Source organism: Canis lupus, chromosome 28 (genome assembly GCF_048164855.1).
Source record: "Canis lupus baileyi chromosome 28, mCanLup2.hap1, whole genome shotgun sequence".
Classification (NCBI taxonomy): Eukaryota; Metazoa; Chordata; class Mammalia; order Carnivora; family Canidae; genus Canis; species Canis lupus.
This window is the reverse complement of record NC_132865.1, coordinates 7769447-7793311: the sequence shown is the minus strand read 5'-3', so window position 1 is coordinate 7793311 and position 23865 is coordinate 7769447. Positions and strand designations below refer to the sequence as shown.

The window sequence follows — 23865 nt, the reverse complement described above, 5'->3', positions numbered from 1 at the left end:
TCTATACCCTGAGTTTAAAATTTTATCTTTAAGCATACAGGAAGGTTATTTATACAAAGAATGAGAACTCTAAATTTCTTTCTTTTATTTGGGTATTCCTGACAGCTTGCCCTTCCCCTGAGGGACCCTGCCCCTTCCCTTGACCCTTGGTCTAACACTTGTGTTCCTCTCCTGTGGGTTTTACTTAGTTCAAAGGTCATTTCTTCAGGAAGCCCTTCCCTGGTCTTTCTTTTCTTTTCTTTTCTTTTCTTTCTTTCTTTCTTTCTTTCTTTCTTTCTTTCTTTCTTTCTTTCTTTTTCTTTCTCCTTCCTTCCTTCCTTCCTTCCTTCCTTCCTTCCTTCCCTCCTTCCTTCTTTTTTCTTTTCTTTTCTTTTCTTTTCTTTTCTTTTCTTTTCTTTCTTTTCTTTTCTTTTCTTTTCTTTCTTTTCTTTTCTTTTTTTTCTTTTCTTTTCTTTTCTTCTTTTCTTTCTTTTTCTTTCTGATTTTATTTATTTATTCATGACAGAGAGAGAGAGAGGCAGAGACACAGGCAGAGGGAGAAGCAGGCTCCATGCAGGGAGCCTGACATGGGACTTGATCCTGGAGCTCTAGGAATCACGCCCTGGGCTGAAGGCAGGCGCTAAACCACTGAGCCACCTGGGCTGCCCCTTCCCTGGTTTTCTAGAACGGGTTGGATGGCCCTGTTTTATGTTTCTCTTGCATCCCGTTCCTTCCCTTTCATATGCTCCTAGGTATTTATAAACAAACAAATTGAAAATTTTTGCCACATAAAAACATGCCCACGAATGTTTACACCACCCTTATTCATAACTGCTCCAAACTGAAAGCAGCCTATAAGTGTTCAACAGGTAAATGGGTAAACAATCAGTGGCATATGTATACAATGGAATATAATTCAGTAAAAGAAATGAGCAACAGAGTCATGAAAAACATGGAGGAACCTGGAATGCACATTGCTAAGTGCAAGAAGGCCATCTGAAATGGCTCTATATGGTCTGGTTTCAACTACATGACACTCTAGAAAAAGAAAAATTAGAAAGAAATTAAAACAATCAGTGGTTTCCAGGGGTCATAGGAGAAAAGAGTGACAAATAGGTATCGCGCAGTATTTTTAGGGCAAAGTGTTCTGTATGATATTGCAATGCTGCATGACATTACACATTTGTAAAAACCCATAAAATTACAACACAAAGAGTGAATCCTATTGTAATTGTGGACTTTAGTTGGAAATAATATAGCAACAGTGGCTCAGCAACTGAAACAAACAGATCGCACTAATGCAAGATCTCAATAATAGGAGAAACTATGAGTGTGTTTATGTGGTGGGGGGTATAGTACATGGGAACTACTTCTATTATCTGTTCAACTTTTCTGTAAACCTAAGATTATATTACCTAAGCCTAAAATTGTATTATCTAAATCTAAAACATAAAATGTGTCAATTATTTTTTTTAAGCTGGCCATATTCTTTTATTATTTCTGAAACTTATCTAAAGTTTGTTCCATGTTTTTTATATAGAAAGTGATACAAACCTACTAATGATAGTTTCATTTATTAGTCCTCATACCTTTTACTTCCTTACAACTATAAGTAGCTGTGCAATGTTGTTGAATAGACACAGGTAGCGGGTATTTTGTTGTTGTTCCTTAAGGCATTCTTTCATTACTTTGCATTTATTACACGCGCTTGGCTTAAGAATGCTTCCTCTTTGATTTCTCTTACCTCCAGAAGTACCTGAAATAAGTTGCATAAAAACCCAGGAGCATGATATCTGGGAGGATTAGCTTAAGAATATAAAATGACACTGAAAAGTGTCTTCTCAAAATAACTAAAATAAATCCCAAGGGCACAAACCAGCTATATTGGAAAATCTAAACATTGAGTTTAAGATTTTATCTTTAAGCATACATGAAGGTTATTTATACAAAGAATGAGAACTATACATTTCTTTCTTTTATTCGTGTATTTCTGACGTCCTGCCCTCCCCCTTAGGGTCCCTGCCCCTTCCCTTGACCCTTGGTCTGACACTTGGGTTCCTCTTCTGTGGGGTTTACTTGGCTCAAAGGTAATTTCTTCAGGAAGCTTTTTCCTGGTTTTCTAGAATGGGTTGGATAGCCCTGTTTTATGTTTCCCTTGCATTCTGTGCTTTCCCTTTCATAAGAGGCATCATATTTATAGGATTGTTCAACTTATCCACATGACTGTAAATTCCCAGAGGACAAATGGAGTCCCCACGTTTTATTTATTTCTATATCCTTAGAACCTAGAACTGTTCTTGGTTCAAACTGAGACTCAATAAACAGCTATTCAATGAATTAATGAATAAATAGGAACATCTCCATTAGCAGCAACTGTCACTCCAGGTTGGAAGACACTGGCATCCCTTCGGCATCCTTCATTGAAGAAAAAATAAGAAACAATGATCCATCTGCATGGTTGCCAAAAAAGATAGAAAGTAAAATGACTGAACTGATACTGAAAGTTAATTAATAGATTCAAAGACATTTTGTTTAGGTAACAATTATTTGTTAACTTTATTATTTGATTATGCTTAGATTATGAATCCTTAGTAAAGAATGTAATGTGTTACAATACTCATCTCAGAGTCCCTCGGAATTCAGTATTCTTTCAAGAAGCTTGAAGACATGGTTTACAAATGAGACCAAGTATTTAAGAAGTATTTACAAGGCCTTTAAACGGGCAATTTAATCTCTTCTCAACTGTAGTTCTCAATTCCCTATGTTAACATTATATAACTAGGGGCAGCTGGGTAGCTCAGTCGGCTAAGCATCTTCCTTTGGCTCAGGTCATGGTCTCAGTGTCCTGGGATCAAGCCCTTCATTGGGTTCCCTACTTAGCGGGCAGTATGCTTCTCCCTCTCTCTCTGCCCCTCACCCTGCTCATGCTCTCTTTCTCTTCCTCTCTCTCACTCTCCCAAATGAATAAATAAAATCTTTAAAAAAACCCATTATATAACTATAGGTTACCATGTAGTCAGCCAAACAAAATGTCAAACAAGATGTCAAAATAAATAGTTGTGGAAAAATGGAGAAAACAGTAATTCATCATTAGTTCTTATACCTGTAAGTGATGTGTTTGTGCTGCCACTTCTGTCCTGTTAATGCATATCGCTTTCGACGAATATTAAATTTGGAGCTACCTCTTGTCTGGTCAGGTACACCACATCGAGGCTTCTTCATCCAGCTGCAAAAAGCAGTATTTTCCAGTTATTTACCAACATCCCTACTTGTTAATTTCAAAACGAAATCAATCGAGAAGTTAATCTATCAGTGATAACAAAAATGGGAAAACATAAAGAAGAATGTTGTCAGTTTTCTTGCAATTTGAATCTGAGTAGAAAGTGCATTTTTTTCCCTGAATGATCAAGAATCACTAGTTTTGAACTCAGCTCTTTTAGATAGTTCTTCTTTCTCTAATTCATTTTAAGCTTACTGTAGACTGAAGTCCGCTCAAGCTTTTAACTAGAATCTGTTTTTAACAAGATTTGTGACCTTGGGCAAGTCACTGATTCCTAGTCTCGTTCATAAAATGGGACTCTTAAAAATAAATTTTTACTAAGGTCTCTTCCAGGTTTAACATTCAACAATTTTTAAAAGCTATTACATGATCTTAAATTTCAGGATTTGAGAGGTATATTCTATTCTTTCTTTTAGCTCACATAGAAGTGAATTGTTTAAATAACATTTGCCTTTCTCCAATTTTTTTCTTCTTTTCCCCTTGATTACTACCCCAATTTACAAGTAAGAGCCCTTCGTTTTAAATCACTAATTAATAACCAAATTCAATGCTTTTTTTTTTTTTCTGGATATGAGGTTAACATCACACAAATAAGGCTTAACATAATTATATTAGAAAAATGATATGCTGCTCTTTGATTTATTAACTTTTAATATTTTTATAGTTACAGTTATAGAACTTCTTTTCTACAGTCTGTCTCATTGGTCAAATGGCCTGTTTTCTATGTAGTCTTGCTTCTTATCTAAGAAAGATTTTCAAGATTTTGAGTAGTGTTTCTTTAGTGACTCATAAAATGGTTTTACCATTCATTAGCACATTTAACAATTACAAAGCTAATGTGGAATCTTCATGGTACTACACGCTTCAGAAATTAGAAATGAGAAAAGAATCAAATTTTGCTCTATTTCACCAAATAGTTTATAATTTCTCTGCTCTTTAAATGGAAAGTAATTGACTATAGAGATGACTATCTAAAGGTGTTCATTTCTGAAAAGTTTACATGTCACATGGATAAATCAGCTAATTAGCTCTTATAAACAATAACTTCATACAATGAAATCACGACTTTTGCTTTTTAAGAAAGATGACACTTTTCCAGTAAGTATTGAAAAAAGTCTCTCCTTTTTCATTCTGGCCCCAGTAATGATGTAGACATTGTGGTTATCAGACTTAACAAATCCCATCCTGGTTTATAATGCATTGTGAAGTTACTTCAGAAAATTGCTTTCCATTTATTAAACTCTCCCAACTCCTACAAGGCTATCTGGTCCTATGGACTGGAACTCTGTAGAGTTGAGAATGGAGATCTCCTATTTTTAACTAACACCCCCAGGACATTCCTAAACCACTTTGTTTGAGAGATATTTCACTAGACTGTAAACATTCAAGGGCAGAGGATGTATATACTCCTAGGACCTTGTACAATCCCTGGAATATAAGAGATGTTCAATGAATAAGTGGATAGGGACACTCTGTATTTTTTAAACGAAAAATCATTAGTTTTTATTATATACTGTGAGAGAGATTTAACTAGGAAATATTAAGCTTGAGGGGGATTATTATGATTTAAGTGGCTTTACATATGGGTATTTCATTAGTTATATTCTCAGCAAAAATTGTAATATTCCTAAGGAAGGTATTTATGCTTATTTCACTAAAAGAGTAAGAGAATAAATAATATATAATTATTAAATATGAATAAATTTACTAAATGTGGGAAGTGGTTACACTTACATTTTGCTAAGGAAAATCTTTAAGTTAGCACTCTGGGAAGAGAAATCATTTTGAAATGGATAGTGGGATGAAATTTGACAAAATGGAATTACCTACTGTCAGGATAAAATGTATTGTTAATGAGAACATACTGTCTAAAATTACTTTAAAAATCAATAAAATTAAAAGAGGAAGGTAGCAATTGAAAAGAAAATTAAATTTATTAATATAAATTTCCATTTTAGGTCATGCATATGTTAGATCTAGTAAAAATTTTCTCAGTGAAGCATTGCATCTTTCAAAGGATAGGGTTTTTATGGATGAGTATTAAATTCTTGTGCTGAAAGATACCTCTGCTGAATTCTTTATGTATTTCTTAGGCTTTTGCCCATTAAATATGTATTTTTTCTTATGTTGCAACTTCTTCATTTATTTACTCATTCCATCCTTATTCATTCATCCTACAGTGTTCTTCAGCTTTTATAACATGCTAAGAGATATAAAGAAAAAAGTAACTAAAAAGATAAGGCAAGAAGCCCTTCCTGAGTTCACAGCCTATAGATAAGACATGCATGATTTTTAAAAAATTACTATATAATGTCTTAAGTGTTGTCATATCCCTGTCAAGATACTCTGTCATTACTTCTAATTCTACATGTAATAAAAAAAATGATTTTCCAACCCAGATTTGTACCAATTTCTCTGATGCTTGATTTCAGCCAAGTCTTAATATCCTTCTAATGCCTAAGCTAGATACCCAGGCAGTATCCTCCACTACTCTCTCCTCACATCTAATCAATCAGAAGGCAATCTCTTTTGCCTCCAAAATTTCTCTTCACTTTCTCACTAATGCCTTCCTCCTTCCGTCTCATTCCTAAACATAAATCTTTCCAGAGCACAGATGTGTTCTCTGTATGTTCTGGACATGAAAGTGCTTCTATAGAAAGAATCTGGTTCAGGCCTACTTACGGAGGATCCCCTGTGCCCCTACTTTCCAAGATCCACTCAGGTTCCTACAGAACTAAACCCATTTCTGCCTTTGTAATGCGGGGACCTCTGTTTGGAATAACCTTTTCTCTTTTTTCACACTGAGAATCCTAAACATTATTCATTATTCAATTCACACAGGTACAGTTTATCACCCCAACACAGCATGGATTACACTATGTGTTCCAATTTTGGTGACTATCTTCCACCGGCTTGAGTCAGAACAGAGAGCCAGGAATGGGGCCAATACCCAGTGAAATCTTCAATAAGGAAAATGAAGCAAATGAATGGAGTCTGCAGGTCTTTTTTTTTGTACATGCTGATCTGCCTTACTATCCACGTTTCTTGAAGACTTTGTAACTCTTCCCAGGTCTGTGCCTTGAACAAGGTCTGTGCTTATTGCATGGACATTGTGTAGACAGTTTTATATAAAACTAAATCACAAAGTACATGACTTAAGTGTAAGAAGCAAACATAAGAATAGGAATAATCTAATATTGATGAGTAACTTAATGCAAAGAACTCTTTTATATTAAGGGTTGGTCGAGCTGAGAACACACTATGTTAACTTTTTCAATATTTGTACCCAAATATTCTGGCACAGAGATATTAGCAGGTATAATTTATCAAATTATGGAAAATCCCCAAAATATGACTGAAGCACATCATGCCACTGAATATGACACCCAGTATCTGAGCTAAATTGGTTTTCAGGTCTTTTTTGACTCCAGACATTTAAATTATTCTTTAATTTCATGTATATAGAAGTCATGTATAAAGGAGTCAGGTTCTTTTTACTAAAACTTTTACAGTTCTTGGTGGATAAAAATAATGATTAGTGCTTAACAGGACTCATCAATGTATTAAATGTTTAATACTAAAGGTAAAGTTGGCAAGTTAATATTGTTATTCAGGTAGAGTCTGACCCTGGGATGTACTTCTAATTATCATAAATCGAATATTGTCATTTATACATCCGTTTGATAAAACCCATGTATATTTGTACATGAGAGTGCAAAACTCTATATGTACAAGTAGAATTGACTGATTGTTTCACCTAAAGTAACAACTGTATCACCTGAAACATGGGTTGACGAGAATGTGTGTGTGTGTGTATGCACATGTGTGCACTATTTTCAAGCGGTGCTTCTTCTGTGAAAGTGCCATTGCTATAACATACTTATTTTTCTGTGTGTCAATACACAGCTCATATACATGTGTTTCTTGATTGACTCATTTGCTAAGAATTTTAAGTTGATGTTGCAAAGCAAACAAAGACATGGAAATGGGCACTGGGACTGGGGTAGGGGGTTACAAGAAAGTCATTTTGTACTTTTGAGGTATATATACTATGGCACCACCTCATTTTTCATAAATGTAATACTGATATGCAGTATTGACTTAACTGTTTAGAACCCAGAGCATTTTCAAATTAGTTGGGCAGATCATTAGCGGTTTCTTTAAATTAACTGAACTTAAAACGGAAAAATATCTGAAATCAGGGTTCTGGAGAGGGGTTATATTGCAAACATTAGGAGCAGGGATCCTAGGCCAGGCTGCTAAGGCTCCCACCCGACCTCCACCAACTCACTAGCCCTGTGACGTTGGTTTGGCTACTGTTTCTGTTTCTCCATTTCATCTACAAAATGGAAGTGATAATATTATTGGATTAACATGAGGATTAAATGAGTTATATCATGTGAAACACTTAGAACAGTGCCTGGCAAATAGTAATGGCTATGAATATCAACTTATAATACTTATTATTATTTTACAACCATCAGGAAGTGGCTGTACTAGCAGCAGAAGCAGTAGCAGTAGAAGCCTACTGATATTAATGTTTCAGTTCACCTTGACCTATCTGTTAACATACTTCATTATTCAAAACAAAGATATCCTGATATTTTGATAATACAGGTATCAACAGATACACTATCTACTCTTTTATGTAAATAAAGTAGCCACAAACTTCTAAACAAATCTGCAGTAAAAAGAGCCACTGTATATGAAACAGTGTCCATTGGTTTCAGTAATTTTTTTTTAAAGACTTGGGTATTCAAGTCAAACATTCAGGGCCACTCATTGCATGACTGTAAAAGATGCCGTCAGGTTTAGTCTGCACACCTGGTGCCCCAGTAGTGGGGCTCCAGGAAGACAGCTTTTCAGTAAAATACATACAATCAGAAAGGTGTCCCTCGGAGTGGAGAGTTGTACCACACAGTGGATCTGTGGACATACACCTACCTTTACCACGAGAAAAAAAAAACTCACAAAATTATATCTTGTGCTTTATGGATTTGTAATGGAAGAAAAGTGTTCATCCAGCTGCATAATATATTTAGCAGGTTTCTATGCTCCAGACTTTTCCATGTTCTAATGAAAGAGAAGAGTAATATCTACTATTTTTAGTTGTCCTCAAAATATCATTTTATAAATTTTTAAACATACTTATTTTTATGACTTCAAAAATCCTTAGGTTTTGTTTGTACTCATAGAACAAAGTCCAGGAGTTGTGAAGAAGATTTTTTAAAAGTAAATTAACTCAGGCTCCAAGTGTAGATAGCCTGACAGCTCACTCGTGGCCCGAGTGTCTTTTTTCTATCAACCTGCATGGACACACGTCATTCACAAGCTGAAACTACCAAGTTACTGAAAACTTGACCATAGAGAATAGACATAATAAGCCTCCATGATATGCAATGTGAAAAAAAAAAAAGCTCAGTTAGTGTCAGCTCTCATTTAAGCTTTCACCTTTCACCTTCCAGAAGGGGAATGTAAGGATGATTTAACTATCAACCATTGCTTCTGTGGTTACCAAAATAAGGATTGATCCATCCTATAACATTATAGTGTTTCAGTCTTACTGCTATAATGAGAAATAAGGAAAAATAAATTTAATTACTGATGAGCCTATCTTTTATACCTAGATTGAAAGAGAGCCTTAACTTGATAATTTAGACAAATGACTGAAAATCATGAAACATATTGAAAATCAAACCCCGAAACTTATGATTCTGGCTGTATCTAAATAAATATTTCAATTCTCAGATTAGGAGAAATCAAATACCACTGTTCAAAATACTTATTTGAAAAAAGCTACACATTCATTTTTAAATTAATTTTAATGAAGATAAATTTCTCTGCATGATTTAAATACATTAAATAGAATTACTCAGATCCTATATATGTACAAACATATGTGTATTTTTGCATATATATGTGTGTATACATATATGTACGTGTATATGTATAGACATACACATGGAGGGAGATAAAAAAGAAAGGTTACCTTAAAAATGACATCTCGTCTAGCATGCTTCAATGCATGATAATGTGCACACATTAAGAGATAAATTAAAATTTTAAAATACCTATCATTAATATTGTAAAAATACATTAAACTCATTTTCATTATTGCCTCGCTATCTTTTCCTCTCCTTGCTAAATATAATCCTTTTCATGCATAACATAAATTGCTTCACTTATTAAGGAATTTAAGTAAGCTTGCTTACAAAAATTAGCTAAGCAACCCATAATTTTGAAGAGCCATTACAACATATGATAATGAGCTCATTTTGGGGTTGAGGGATAAGTATTCATTACTATCTCTCCAACACCAAAGCTAACTGATATAAAAGCAATAAAATATGCCATTTAATACTTAAATTTGTTGTTTGAAAATGGTTAATTTTTTTAACATAGAGATCACCACAACTGCATCATTACTTTTAATTATCCAGGAATTATATAGATTGAATGCATCAAATGTCTGTCTGACAAAGGAAGACATAATTATTTAATTAAAAAACAACTGATCCTGATTAAGAGCCTACAATTAGATAAAAGTTTATAGCATCTGAAAATGAATCTTAAGGTATTATTTTAAAACTGAGGAGTAATTTTAGGTCTCTAATTGTAGCCCATATTTTATGTGATAAGGTTTAGGTAAAAATTCATACTTTATAATTTGAGGATGTAAAATAATAGAGTACAATTTCAGCATGGATTGTTACTACACATTCATTTGAGATTACAAAAGTACAGAGAATTGCTTAAGTAGCATGATTATAGGGATTATACTTACAAAAATAGTATGCTATTTGAGCTGAGTAACCTGGGCAACACCACCTCAAGATTGGGGATACATCAGCAGAAAAAACCCAAACAGGAGGTCAATGAAGCCACAGGGTTTCTCTCCTGAGGGACAATGGTGGGTGCCACAGGGGACAGAGGAAGCAGGCCAATCTAAGGAAGGGACAATGATTAGGGTCTGACCAGGCTTTAGTGGGCTCACCTAGGAATAATACTGTATGTAACAGAAAAAATGCATTCCTAATTCCAAAAAAAAAAGGAAAAGAAAATAAAAGAAAAGAAAAAAACTGAATTAGAACAAAGTTTGGTTAAAGAACACAGATCAAAATACTGGTTGGTTTTAAATTAAAGGTTGTCTCTACAGTTGATCATTTCTCTACAATGCTGTAATTCACAGAAATGCTACTTTCACTCCTACACACTGACACAATCATTTCTCCTCATCTGGAATCTGAGCCACTGTGTGGCAGAAAAAGACCCATGTCCTTTTCTGCACCTCTGCATTTGACATTGTCCTGACAGAAAACAACTAAAAACTGTTCAGACCCTTTCCACATGAGGGGCCTAAATAAATCCTGTGCACATTCCTCTTCCATCATCTTCTGACAAAGACCTTTTTTCAGCTATCTTAGAAAATCAGACCTATCCATCTTGAGGCTTCCCAATGACCAGCAGGAGCTCTCAAAACTGAGAGGAAACACAGATGCCACCTTCTATAGAACTCTGCTTTTTGAATTTTAATATCTGGCAATAAGCAGATTCAAAGGAATTTGTTTCCCAAGTTCTCAATCTATTGTATTTTTAAAAACTGTGTCATATGTTCCAAGAAAGTGAATTGGAGAAAAACAGCTCTACATTAGGGAGCACAAAAACTGTTCAGAGCACTTTGTAAAATGTTGGGATTAAAAGCATGATTTAGGTAGAATTCTGTGCTATGCAGCAACAAAATGCTGGGCTTGTTTATTAACTTAATAAGCTATATTTAAATTAATTTGTAATTTTAATTAAAATTAATTTAAAGCTGTATTTATTTAGGACATATTAATGGAGAGTTGTAATGAATAGAGGGCAGCAGGTTCAAAATATCTAAGCTCTCTTCCCAATACTGGTAACAAGTTTCTCATTCTTGCAGAATGCATTATATTAACTCTTGGTTCTATTTTCCAAGATGGTATACCAAAGTTAATATTTATGTATCTCTTAAAATGCTAGGAGAAGTAATTATATTTATTTTTTCCAAGCTGATTTGACGTTAAATCTTCAAGCCTTTTATTATGTACTTGTACTGTTGATGAAATAGAAATAGTATGACTGATTGCTCTAAGTGTTAGAAGGCAAAATGTGATTTTTAAATTATATATTAAATTAGTATAACATATAAAAATTATATATATCTGGGACAAGTAACTTCAGGTATTTAAGGTTTAAAAAGAAAAATAAATGTGTCATTTCTTGAGGTCCACAACATGAGATACAGTAGAAAGTTCTTGAACTAAACACCAAAAGGTCTGGATTCTGCAACTACTCTGGAATTCACTTAGCCTTTGACTTTCAGTTTCTTTACTCGAAAAAGTAGAAGAAAAATGTATCCTTGTCTTCCCTACTGTGGAGAGTTGATGTATGATGATCATATTACATGATGAAGTAGATTTACTTTGTATCAAGGACCCAATAAACACAGATGATTCTTCCCTGCACTGAAAGAATTAATCACTCCCTCCTTTGCTGTCCAAAAACAATAATGCTGTTTCATAATGTTACAGAACTTACAGTGTACCTGTGGCAAAATAATTTGTGATTATGTCTAGCTACACAGTTAACTCGGAAGTTCCTTTCAGGAAGAGACTCTATCTTCCGATCTGCATATGCCTCTTTTACAGATGAGATGCCCAGTAAGGAGTTATTGGTTGAATAAATAAATGAACAAATGATTGATGATTCAATCAATAAAATAACAAATAAAATAACAAATATTAATACGTAGTAAAAACAAGCCATTTGCTAATAAAACATTGAAAGGACAGACTAGCAGTTAACCTCTCCTTGATTTAACTCCCATAGAGAATTACCACTACTAGGAGGCTAATAAACTGTTAACTGACTCTCTAATACCCTTCCTCCCCCAAAGAGAGCCCTGATTTGTGTTGTTTCCCATTTTTCTTAGAGTCAATATTTCTAATTTGGCCAATTTCAAGCTACTGATATCATGTCACTTAACAGAAATGAGATGTGTCCAACATGTCTGCACCAGCAGCACAAGCCAACAAATCACTGACTATAGCCCTTCCTGTAATAGTTTCAATGGTACATTTACTTTGACTCTCATTGTTCCTTTCCCCCCCTATTTGAAAATGTGTTGCTAAAGTCAAATGGGTAAATTTGACTTGGACCAACCTGACATCCTAGGGGAGTAGGGTTACGACAGGTCCAATTCCAAAGCAAAGAGACATGAGATGAATTGCCTCACTTGTAGTTGGTGGAGTTGACTACAGCTTTTTCAGACTATGAAGCTGGGCTAAAGGACCACAAAAGGAAAGAGGGTAGATGCCATTACTTACTCGATTGTGTTTCTGTCCACTTTTCCCGTCATGTTAATGCCGTAGAACTGCTGCATGGCAGCTAAGGCGGCCTGCATGGTCTCTGCGGAGCGCAGCACCGACATTCTGGGGTCAGTTGGTGGAAGGTAGCCGTACTTTTGTAACCAAACCTGCAATAAGTACAGTTCCTTTCAGTTCAATGTCACAATTGAGCAATAATTCTACAGTAATTAAGGTATGTCCATAGTGGATCTTTAAACTTTATTTCCTCTACAAGGGTATATATTATTTAAGTGTTTTATCTCTTTTAATAAATATGCTGTAGTTTATTTTAATATAATTTTGGTAATCGTCATGGATCTTTCTGACACACCTACAAACATTAACTGAAAAAGAAAAAGATTAGTCATTTTTCAAGCTTATTGTTTATAAGTTATACTGAGTACCAGATAAAATAACAGATAAGATGATCCCTGCCCTCTAGGAACTCAACTTCCCAAAATAAGGGATGGTACCTTTTCCACAATAAGGCCCCAATGAGAAATCTATGCCAAAAAGTGTAGTTAATGTGCATATGCCACATCTAAAATATCACTTTCCTGAACAACTAACCAAGGACGACAGCCATCATGGGTAACATCAACAATATAGGCCATATTATTCTGTCAAGACATTTTCAGTATAAATTTCATGCAATTGATTTATTCAATTGTAGCTACATGTCTTCAAGGGTAGGTGTTTCTCGTGAAAGAATATTTAAAGGTGACTCACTTCAATCCAAATAATGTAAGTCACTTCAATCTCATATATAAATAAAATCAGACTATCTTGCTGTAAGTGTGTTTGGATCTCTCTTTAAGGATATCATGATTTTTATTCTCCTCTTCCCCAAAGAAGGGAGATCTGTGTGGAGAGTGATAGATGTCAGAGTTGAGCTCACATCCAAATCATGAATATAACAATAATTCAGTCATTTCAGGTCAGATTTTTAAAGTAATCTAAAACTCAGGGTATGTGGGGAAAATAATTTTCACCAGAGAGCAGATGCTTTCCAGTTCTACAATTCTATGCATTCATTTTAAATGCATAATCATATGTTCAGCTCATAGCCTATCCTTGGGTCCCTTACCCCAATCTTCCAATGGGGCACAAAGATTTCTTGCAGTGCAGTGAACTGCCTGTCAAATTGAGAAAGGCCAAATAATTCCTCCTGTCTCACAGAATAGAAGCTGCGCTATTTAATGGAAGGAACTCACCAGTGTGTATTTTTCCCTCCCCACCTGGGTCGATTCATCATATAACTGATGACCCTGTGAAACTACAGCTTTTCCTCAATCCCTGATATACTTCCATTATGACCTGACAGCTGAAACACAGGAGACCTATTTTCTCAGCAAAAATAAACAGTAATTTTATTAAGCTAAATTTCAGCAAATGAAATGCATATTAAATAGACCAAAAGTCTTAACATGTGATAAAACCAGGTGGACTCATTTGTAGTATTTCCAAGAAAATGATGCCCCCAAAAGTTCAGTACTGTAAGCACAAACCTTCGAAAATAAAATAAAATATTTATTCTAAAACTATTTAAGGGATCAACAATGTATCACTGTCAGGAAGGTTTTTTTGTCGAAACTCCATCTAGTAAACTCATCTACCACACAGTGAAAACATGCCAAGACACTCCTCTCATCTAATCTGTAATGAATAGGCTTCCAGGGAAGACACATATATTCAGCTACCTAGTCAACAGTGGTGCAGTCTGAAATAGATTCCATTTGTTTTCTGAATGAAGGAGACAAGATTTCACTGGCAATGTATTATTTACTAGAAAATTCAATACCTATTGTAATGCAATTTCCCTCAAATTAGAAGATTTCATCTTGATTTTTAACGTTATACATGCACTAATATTCTGAAATTGAACTCTTTTTTTCCATAACACTTTGTTTGCATTTATTTCTAACTTGTTAGAGAGCTGACTTGTTGCTAGGTTACTCATGGGTGCTAAGCTACTGGCAACCACGTTTAAGGTGACAGAAAAGAGGAAACTGTTAATAATAAACCCTGTGATTTATATACAAATAGAATGACTATGAAAATATATAAATTCTAAATGGATAATGAAAAAATAGCATGTTGCAAAAATACATATTGATTTATGTCTTACCCTTTCAAACAAATGAGCTGGAATAATAAAAATAAATAAATTGTGACATTTCTTCAGGTTCTCTTTTATATTATGTCACTTATCTGAAAGTCAGTTTTCTAAATGATTGAGAAGTGAATAATTCTTTTTAACTGTGAAAAGCTACAGGACCTACCATTTTATAGTCAAAGTTTGTTATTCATCAGATAACTGTCTTTGAGATTATGGGCCACCTTGAGTTTACCATTCTTCATATCATTGTTATTTGTTAACCAAGAAATCTCAGACATCATGTAAAATTGACCAGGGATAACTCTCAATGGAAACTTGCAACGCATCTTCCCACAAAACAGTAGAATATCAAGGATATCAGTGTCAGGTTAGAGTATGAAACTCGCAAGCCGTCAATAACATTTCTTATTAAAACAAAACCGCTGTGGACAATGGTACTCTAGATGGATATAAAAAACAAGTAACTATACCTACAGTGGCCTAAAGTATTAATTGGATCCATAGGGCTTCTTTACATCCAATACTCATTATGGAAACTGCAGTGAAAAATAAATAATTGCTTAAATGTCTTTTCATCACTGAGAGAGCATAGTCTCTTGAGTTTGTTTTTGTCTTCTACTATTTCCTTTAGGCTGTTGACACCACAGAATTCTGAGAGTGATCATTTTTGGTATGATGGAGAAAAGAAATCTGTACCCAACAGCCCTACATAAGATGCTAATGCTTCTTGGAGGAGACGAAGTCGGTCAACATGGTGAGGTAAAACCGATCAAATACAAGGTGGATGTACACTCCGTATCAATGGTAGACAATCGCTATTGCCCAAAATATCTAGGGCTTTGTAAATGCTGACTCTTGAGGTCACCAATGAATGAATATCAGGTATAAACAGTGTAGATCAGATTCAAATACTGGTCCATAATCATCATGGAAGTCTAGGAAACTCTGGTATAAGTAACCTTATTCTATTTCTATAGAACAAAACCCTTATATAAATAGAGCAAGGTGGGTGGCCTTAGCACTGTGTCAATCTAGAATAGTAAAAAGGAAATTTTAAAAATTGAAATATGACAGAAGCAACAGAGAAAACCTTTGTTTTCTATTGAATTATAATCTTTAATATCTTACTTGATAGCAAATGAAGTTAAATATACAAAACAATATTTGAAGGTATACCTTATTCCTTAAAGACCACACCATAGACTTCATCTTCAAACATTGTCATTTGAAATATATCTCTGTTTTAAATTTTGTTTTTAAAATACTATTCTCCTGGGTGACAGCAAATACATTTGCCTTCTGAGATTGTTTGTCTCTTGATGTTTTTTTTTTCAGTGCTGTCAAAAATGCACTGATGGATGGATAGGTAAAGAATAACTTCCTCACATAGGCATTCAGGGGAAATAATGTTGAATTTGCAGGTCTGATGTGAAGATTGAGTATACATAGGGCCACCAGCAAATTTTTTGCTCAATCCATCATATGATTATTTTATGCTTGCTAATCATTCTGAGTTCTCAAAATTGTTCCTGCTCAGGTTAAGACTTGTCCCTGAAAAGAAAACCATAGCTGGGGGAATCACAATGCCAGATTTCAGGTTGTACTACAAAGCTGTGGTCATCAAGACAGTGTGGTACTGGCACAAAAACAGACACATAGATCAATGGAACAGAATAGAGAACCCAGAAGTGGACCCTGAACTTTATGGTCAACTAATATTCGACAAAGGTGGAAAGACTATCCATTGGAAGAAAGACAATCTCTTCAATAAATGGTGCTGAGAACATTGGACATCCAGATGCAGAAGAATGAAACTAGACCACTCTCTTGCATCATACACAAAGATAAACTCAAAATGGATGAAAAATCTAAATATGAGACAAGATTCCATCAAAATCCTAGAGGAGAACACAGGCAACACCCTTTTTGAACTCAACCACAGCAACTTCTTTCAAGATACATCCACGAATGCAAAAGAAACAAAAGCAAAAATGAACTATTGGGACTTCATCAAGAAAAGAAGCTTTTGCACAGCAAAGGATACAGTCAACAAAACTCAAAGACAACCTACAGAATGGGCGAAGATATTTGCAAATGACGTATCAGATAAAGGGCTAGTTTCCAAGATCTATAAAGAACTTATTAAACTCAACAGCAAAGAAACAAACAATCCAATCATGAAATGGGAAAAACACATGAACAGAATCTCATAGAAGAAGACAAAGACATGGCCAACAAGCCATGAGAAAATGCTCTGCATCACTTGCCATCAGGGAAATACAAATCAAAACCACAATGAGATCCCACCTCACACCAGTGAGAATGGGGAAAATTAACAAGGCAGAAAACCACAAATGTTGGAGGGTATGTGGAGAAAAGGGAACCCTCTTGCACTGTTGGTGGGAACGGGAACTGGTGCAGCCACTCTGGAAAACTGTGTGGAGGTTCCTCAAAGAGTTAAAAATAGACCTGCCCTGACCCAGCAATTGCACTGCTGGGGATTTACCCCAAAGATATATATGCAATGAAACACCTGCACCCTGATGTGTATAGCAGCAATGTCCACAATAGCCCAACTGTGGAAGGAGTCTCGGGGTCCACTGAAAGATGAATGGATAAAGATGTGGTTTATATACACAATGGAATATTCCTCAGTCATTAGAAACGACAAATACCCACCATTTGCTTCGACGTGGATGGAACTGGAGAGTATTATGCTGAGTGAAATAAGGCAATTGGAGAAGGACAAGCATTGTATGGTCTCATTCATTTGGGGAATATAAAGGGTGGTGAAGGGGAATTAAGGGGAAAGGAGAAGGAATGGGTGGGAAGTGTCAGAAGGGGAGACAGAACATGGGAGACTCCTAACTCTGGGAAATGGACTGGGGGGGGGGGGTGGAGGAGGAGGTGGGCGGGGATGGGGGTGACCGGGTGGTGGGCACTGGGGTGGGCACTTGACGGGATGAGCACTGGGTGTTGGTCTGTATGTTGACGGGTTGAACACCAAAAAAAATAAATTTATTAATAAATAAATAAATAAATAAATAAATAAATAAATAAATAAATACTTGTCCCTGAAATGGGGCAACACTGAAATGCAGGTGAGATGTAAGTAATCAGAGTCCTGAGGATAGACAACTTTTTTTTCTTCTGTTTTCTTTGTTTTGCCTTATTTTGCTTACTGGATTGACACATGCGTTTGAGAGCACTGGAAACTATCAAGAAACAAGTCTCTTTGGAGGAAAAACTTGACTCCTCTTACTGTCTGTGGGTTAGCCTGTGTCATTATCATGAGAACAGGCCCCCACAGAACCTCAAATGCAGCAACAAAGTCTAACCTTGAATTACCTTCCCTGTGTTATTAACATATTCAAATTATCTTCCTATCTTGGAGACAAAACCAATTTCCTTCACTTAGTGATTATTCAAATGGAGGAACAACCAGAAGAGTGCTGTTCTCTGCAGAGCCAGAAGACTTACCAAGCAATAAAAGGGAAACATTTAAATATTAAATTCTGTGCCAACAGAATATGAAACAGATAGTGCCTTTACCAGACTGTATAGGATAAAAAAGGAGTGGCAGGCATGCAAAGTTTTATTAAATTTCTTAAGAAAGAATATCTTTGTCACTAATATTTCATGTAACCATATGGGGGAAACCTATATTAATCGACTCAGCTATCCACACCCATATATCAGTGCAGTATCCTGAAAGATGGTTATCAACAACAAAAAGGAGACAGTAGCAGTTCTCATAGCTAACAGTAAATAGAAACAGAGGATTTTTAGAATACATATATTTTATTTAGTTTCTCAGACCAGTTAAAATCTAGAGGAGTAAATTTTCCTCCAGTTGTCAAAGCTAATAAGTATATCAATGACCTCATATAAAATCAAGTTACTCCTATTCATTTACTCAGTGCAAGAACCAGATTAAGATTCCACCACTGGCAGGATCCAACATACAGAGTGAACATCTTGAAATGATGCTGAGATATTTTTTCCAAGGAGAATTTAAATAAACTAGTGAATTTATTAGGACAGGTAGGGATATATTTTAGAAATTAGGGAAATTACTGAAGGTGAAGAGAAAGGAGGTAGGGTTTGGAATTTTATTTAACTTGAAAAATCACTTTGCCAGACCACAATGTCTATTTGTGACTAAGCTAGTTATTTCAGGTATAGCTCATTTCAGCTAATGTGTGGTATGGCCAAATGCAAAGTCCACATGATGTAGTTTTAGAATATAGGTGAGGTTTGGTGGGGTGAGGTCTGGAGTTAATGATAAAGAAAGAATTCTTGAGTCGTCTTTGGTGCAAAATGGTGGTTTTATTAAAGCACAGGGACAGGATCCGTGGGCAGAAAGAGCTGCTGCTCTGGGACTGTAAGGGGTGACTGATTATATACCTGAGAGTTGGGGGAGGTAAGGAAAAGGGAGGTTTTCAAAAGAATTTTTGTATTCAGAAGACCTACAAGATATTGGAGGCCTTGCCATTGTCAGGTTAAGGCTATTTTTCCCTCTAGTAAAGCATTAACATTAAGATGGTTGGGAGTTTCCTTCTGGAAGTTAGATTGATAAGAATGTTTTTTTTTTTTTTTTTCTGGTAAATCACTAAAACATTTTGTAAACTGTAAAACATTACAAAATGTAAACTGTTTGAATTATTGAATTCAAGCTGTAGAACCATATAATCTCTGTAAATTAACTATAACTATTTGTTTTTTGTTTCTCTTAGCTCAAGGGCAGCCAGGAATGCCTGATAAATGTCACACTTACCCTATGTGTGTGTGTGTGTGTGTGTGTGTGTGTGTCTGGTGGGGGGGGGTCTTTGTGGGCTGTCAGCTTGTGCTTGTCCTCATTTAGCCTTCTGTTCCCTCATCCCATGTATCCAGTGATCAGATGATCAAATTACAGCAATCAATATGGAAGGAAAAGGGCAACGGTAACAGTTCTAATTATAGTATTTTATGATATTTATACAGTAACAATCACTTCAATTTACACAATTATATGATTTTTAAATTATTTTGGGATATGATTTTTTAAATTATTGAATTCAGGTTAAATTCTAACATATTTACTAACAAAAATGTTTAAGTATGTAATAGTTAACATATATTCTGATACAATTAGCTGATTTTTTTGATAAATGGAAGGAAAGCATTTTTAATAGTTTTCAATTCTATGAAGTTGTTTTCCACTTTTCGGTATGAGACTTGTAAACATTATTTGTTAAATTCTGTTATTAACTAAAATTAACAACTAAAAAGTGTCCATCTCCTATTTGTGGTCTTACCCACAGAATTACCAAAGGCTTAAGGACATTTCCCCCTGAAATGGCACATATTTAATAGTTATAAAGAAGGGCAGAATTTAGGGGCCCTAAATTTTAGAAAATTTTTCTAGTTTGAAGAGTGGCTATAAATATGAATTATGACTACCTATTAACCAAAACACTAAACTGATGTGGGAGTAGTCATTCAGAATTGGTCAAATTGAAAATTCATAGGATAAGTTAATGAGGCAGAAATTAGCCTTTCTGTTCATTCAAAAATCTAAATGGGTTCTAAATCACCATCCTTTCCCTACCATGAATGAATCAGTGTATGAAATTGCACACGTAGAATTCAATCCCTTTAGAATTTTACTGTCTATTTAAGTGGCTTCTTAAATGGAAATCAAACAGTGGAAGGACCAAAAGTTACACCACTGAACATCTTAGCAATCAAGAGACAATGCCATTTGGACAAGGAGATGGAAAACAGCTGGGTCATTAGTAAAAATTATAATGGTAATGATGACCATATTTTCCACCTTAACATGAAATTCTCTAATTTATGATTGAAACTAAAAACTTAGAATATAAAGGCTAGGGAGAGATTTTCCATTCTGCGTATGAGTGAACTGCCCTTTGTACTTCATAGCTATGGGAACAAATCCCCCCAAATAGTAATGGCTGAGCTCCAGTGATCAAACAAACAAAACACCCCCAGCAAATTAAAACAAAACAAAACAAAACAAAACAAAACAGTTGTTTTTAATTGGGATTCTATCATATGCTAGTCATTCTACCAGAAAGCTAAAGTACTGTGATTTACTGGTCTCCTTCCTTGTCTTTCATGGTTTTTCCTAAGTGTGTTTTATGTTTTTAAAGATGGATATGGGGGCACCTGGGTGGCTCAATGGTTGAGCATTTGCTTTTGGCTAAGGTCAAGATCCCTGGGTCCTGGGATCCAGTCCCGCCATCCAGCTTCCCAAAGGGGAGCCTGCTTCTCCCTCTGCCTAGGTCTCTGCACCCTTTCTCTGTTGTTTCATGAGTAAATGAATGGAATCTTAAAAAAAAAGATGGATATATAGTGTACATGTACATATGCATACACACTGACAAAACAAGACCAAAAAACCTCAAAAAGACAAAACCAACAATGAACAACAGCAGTGCCTTATATCATCTCACCATCCCCATTTTCCTAGGTGGACAGAAATAATAACTAAAAAAGTAACTACTTGTATTAATCACTAACATGATTCTACTCTATGTTGAAATCATTGCACAAATCTAAATACAGTAAAATTCTCCTCAAATCTGTGCTTTTTTATCCTCATTGAAGGAAGCACTGGTCAACGTATCCTGTGAATTTTCTAAAAGGCATGTCCTTGAGCCTCAAGTCAGGTAGATGATCAACTCAACTTGCTCTGTTTGCTGGAGGCAGATGCAATCTCATCAACACCAAAAAATGATGAGGAGATTAATCTCAGGGTCTTCAACATAGGACAAAATGTCCCCTTGGGACGTAGGCCCAAAAGGCCACGACATTTTATGTCATGTGTTCATCCGCACATTCATGCGTGAATACGCCTATCTATAACATAAGAAGAAATAAATTTCACTTTTATTTAATTGTTGAGACTGACACTGGAGCCCTCACCTGGACAGACATTTTTTTTTGTTGCCTACATTCCATCAGGTGTCCTGAGAAAGGAGATAAAATTCCACAGTGTGGAGCGGTTTACAGAATCACCTTCAATAGTTAGCTTGATTCTAATACATTACAACCTACCACTATTTTTCTGTGACAGGTTAAATGGATTTATGGGTTATATATCACCTTAAAAATAGACATCGCATATAACTTTGCGATATGATGGAGGACGACCAAGAAAATATTTTGTACCATATGTATGTTTCCTGGTTATCTTATGAAAAAGTACTTTAAAGAGTTGTCAAACTTAAGTTATGCATTCCTTTTACAAAAAGACAACAGTGCTGTCCTTTTCTGTAAAGGCAACTGGCTGCAAATAGTACATACTTTGAGGGTAATAGCTACTGTGAAGGTATCTGTCTCAAGATAAAAGTGATGTTTTAGCAATGTAGGTGAAAGAAACTATTTTTGAAAGAAAGATGTGCCATGTAGACAGCATGTCAAAAATGCATGTTTAGACATGTTACCATTATCACATGACTTTGTACTCCAAAGGGTATAAATACTTCACCTATTAAAACTCACTTAAGTGCAGCCTGGGTGGCTCAGCGGTTTCTTCAACCCAGGGTGTGATCCTGGGGACCCAGGATCGAGTCCCACGTCAGGCTCCCTGCATGGAGCCTGCTTCTCCCTCTACCTGTGTCTCTGCCTCTCTCTCTCTCTCTCTCTCTCTCTGTCTCTCATGAATAAATAAATATAAATAAATAAATAAATTAATTAATTAATTAATTAAATAAATAAATAAATAAATAAAATAAAATAAAACTTACTTAAGACAACAACCACGACCACCACCTCTCTCTTATTTTCCTACTCTAAAATTCCAGCAACAGGGGCATCTGGTTAGCTCAGTCAGTTAAGTGTCTGATTCTTAATTTTGGCTCAGGTCATGATCTCTGGGTCGTGAGCTCCAACCCCACATAGAAACCCACCTTAGACCTCGTGTCAGGCTCTGAGCGGGGGTGTGGAGTCTGCTTAATACTCTCTCTCTCCCTCTGCCCCTCCCCTCTGGGTATACATTCTCACTCTCTAAAAAGAAATAAATAATAAAATAAAATAAAATAAAATAAAATAAAATAAAATAAAATAAAATAAAATCAGAAAAAATAAAATAAAATTCCAGAGGGTGCATGGGTGGCTCAGTTGGCTAAGTATCTGCCTTTACATGATCCCAGGATCCTGGGATAGGGCCCACATCAGGATCCCTGTTCAGCAGGGAGTCTGCTTTTCCCTCACCCTCTGTTCCTCCCATCCCCATCCCCACACTCCTCGCACCCCCAGCCCTGCTCGTGCTCTCTCTCTCTCTCTCTCAAATAAATAAGATCTAAAAATAAAGTAAAATTGAATTAAAATAAAATAAAATAATTCCAGCAACAGAATTTTCTACCTGTAAAATAACCTGCCAAAAAGAATAATTTTAGTGGTATTTTAAGCCCATTTGTTGAAAATACAAAAATACAACATCTGATTAGTTTTCTGGAACAACTGACAGACATCATGGAAGAGGGAAATGTCTGAATTTTACCAAAGAACTTTTGCATAATAGATGGACAGGATTATAAAATGAGGCTCCTGAGTTATAATCAGTTAATGATATAACTTTTCCAGTTGCATGTGTGTTTCCTTGTGAGATGGTGAGGTATCTTTTTTGGCCAAGGTAATTTTAAATGGGTCTTGAAACTGCTGCATTTCAAAGTGTTAAATCAATATTGTAGTGTAGTCAGCCACAGAATTTCCCAAGATAATAATTGATAGTCCTAACAGGAACAAAACAACATAAACACAATTAATAGGTAAAACAAAAAATATTTTAGAATTTTATGTCATCCTTAACTCAACTTAATATTTCTATTTTGAGTATGTTCCATAACATATGCAATGCTTAGAACATCTGTTCATGAATAGAATTATAGGGACGCCTGGGTGGTTGAGCATCTGCCTTCGGCTCAGGGCGTGATCCCAGGGTCCTGGGATCAAATCCCTCATTGGGCTCCCTGCATGGAGCCTCCTTCTCCCTCTGCCTGTGTCTCTGCCTCTCTTTCTGTGTGTCTCTCATGAATAATGAAATAAAATCTTTTTAAAAAATGAATAGAATTATAAATAAGAGGATAAATGTTAAAAAAAATTGATCG

General features: G+C 35.4%; 1 protein-coding gene across 2 annotated transcripts in view; it reads right to left on the bottom strand.

Annotated features, from left to right (window-relative positions):
• The window catches only part of MMP16 (matrix metallopeptidase 16), a 305079-nt gene that overhangs the window by 148867 nt on the left and 132347 nt on the right, over positions 1-23865 (bottom strand). For both annotated transcript variants that reach the window (XM_072803989.1, XM_072803988.1), the window contains exons 2-3: positions 12610-12758; positions 3083-3205 (exon numbers count right to left, since the gene is read on the bottom strand). In XM_072803989.1, the coding sequence (XP_072660090.1) occupies positions 3083-3205; positions 12610-12758 (272 nt within the window). The remainder of the gene's footprint in view (positions 1-3082; positions 3206-12609; positions 12759-23865) is intronic.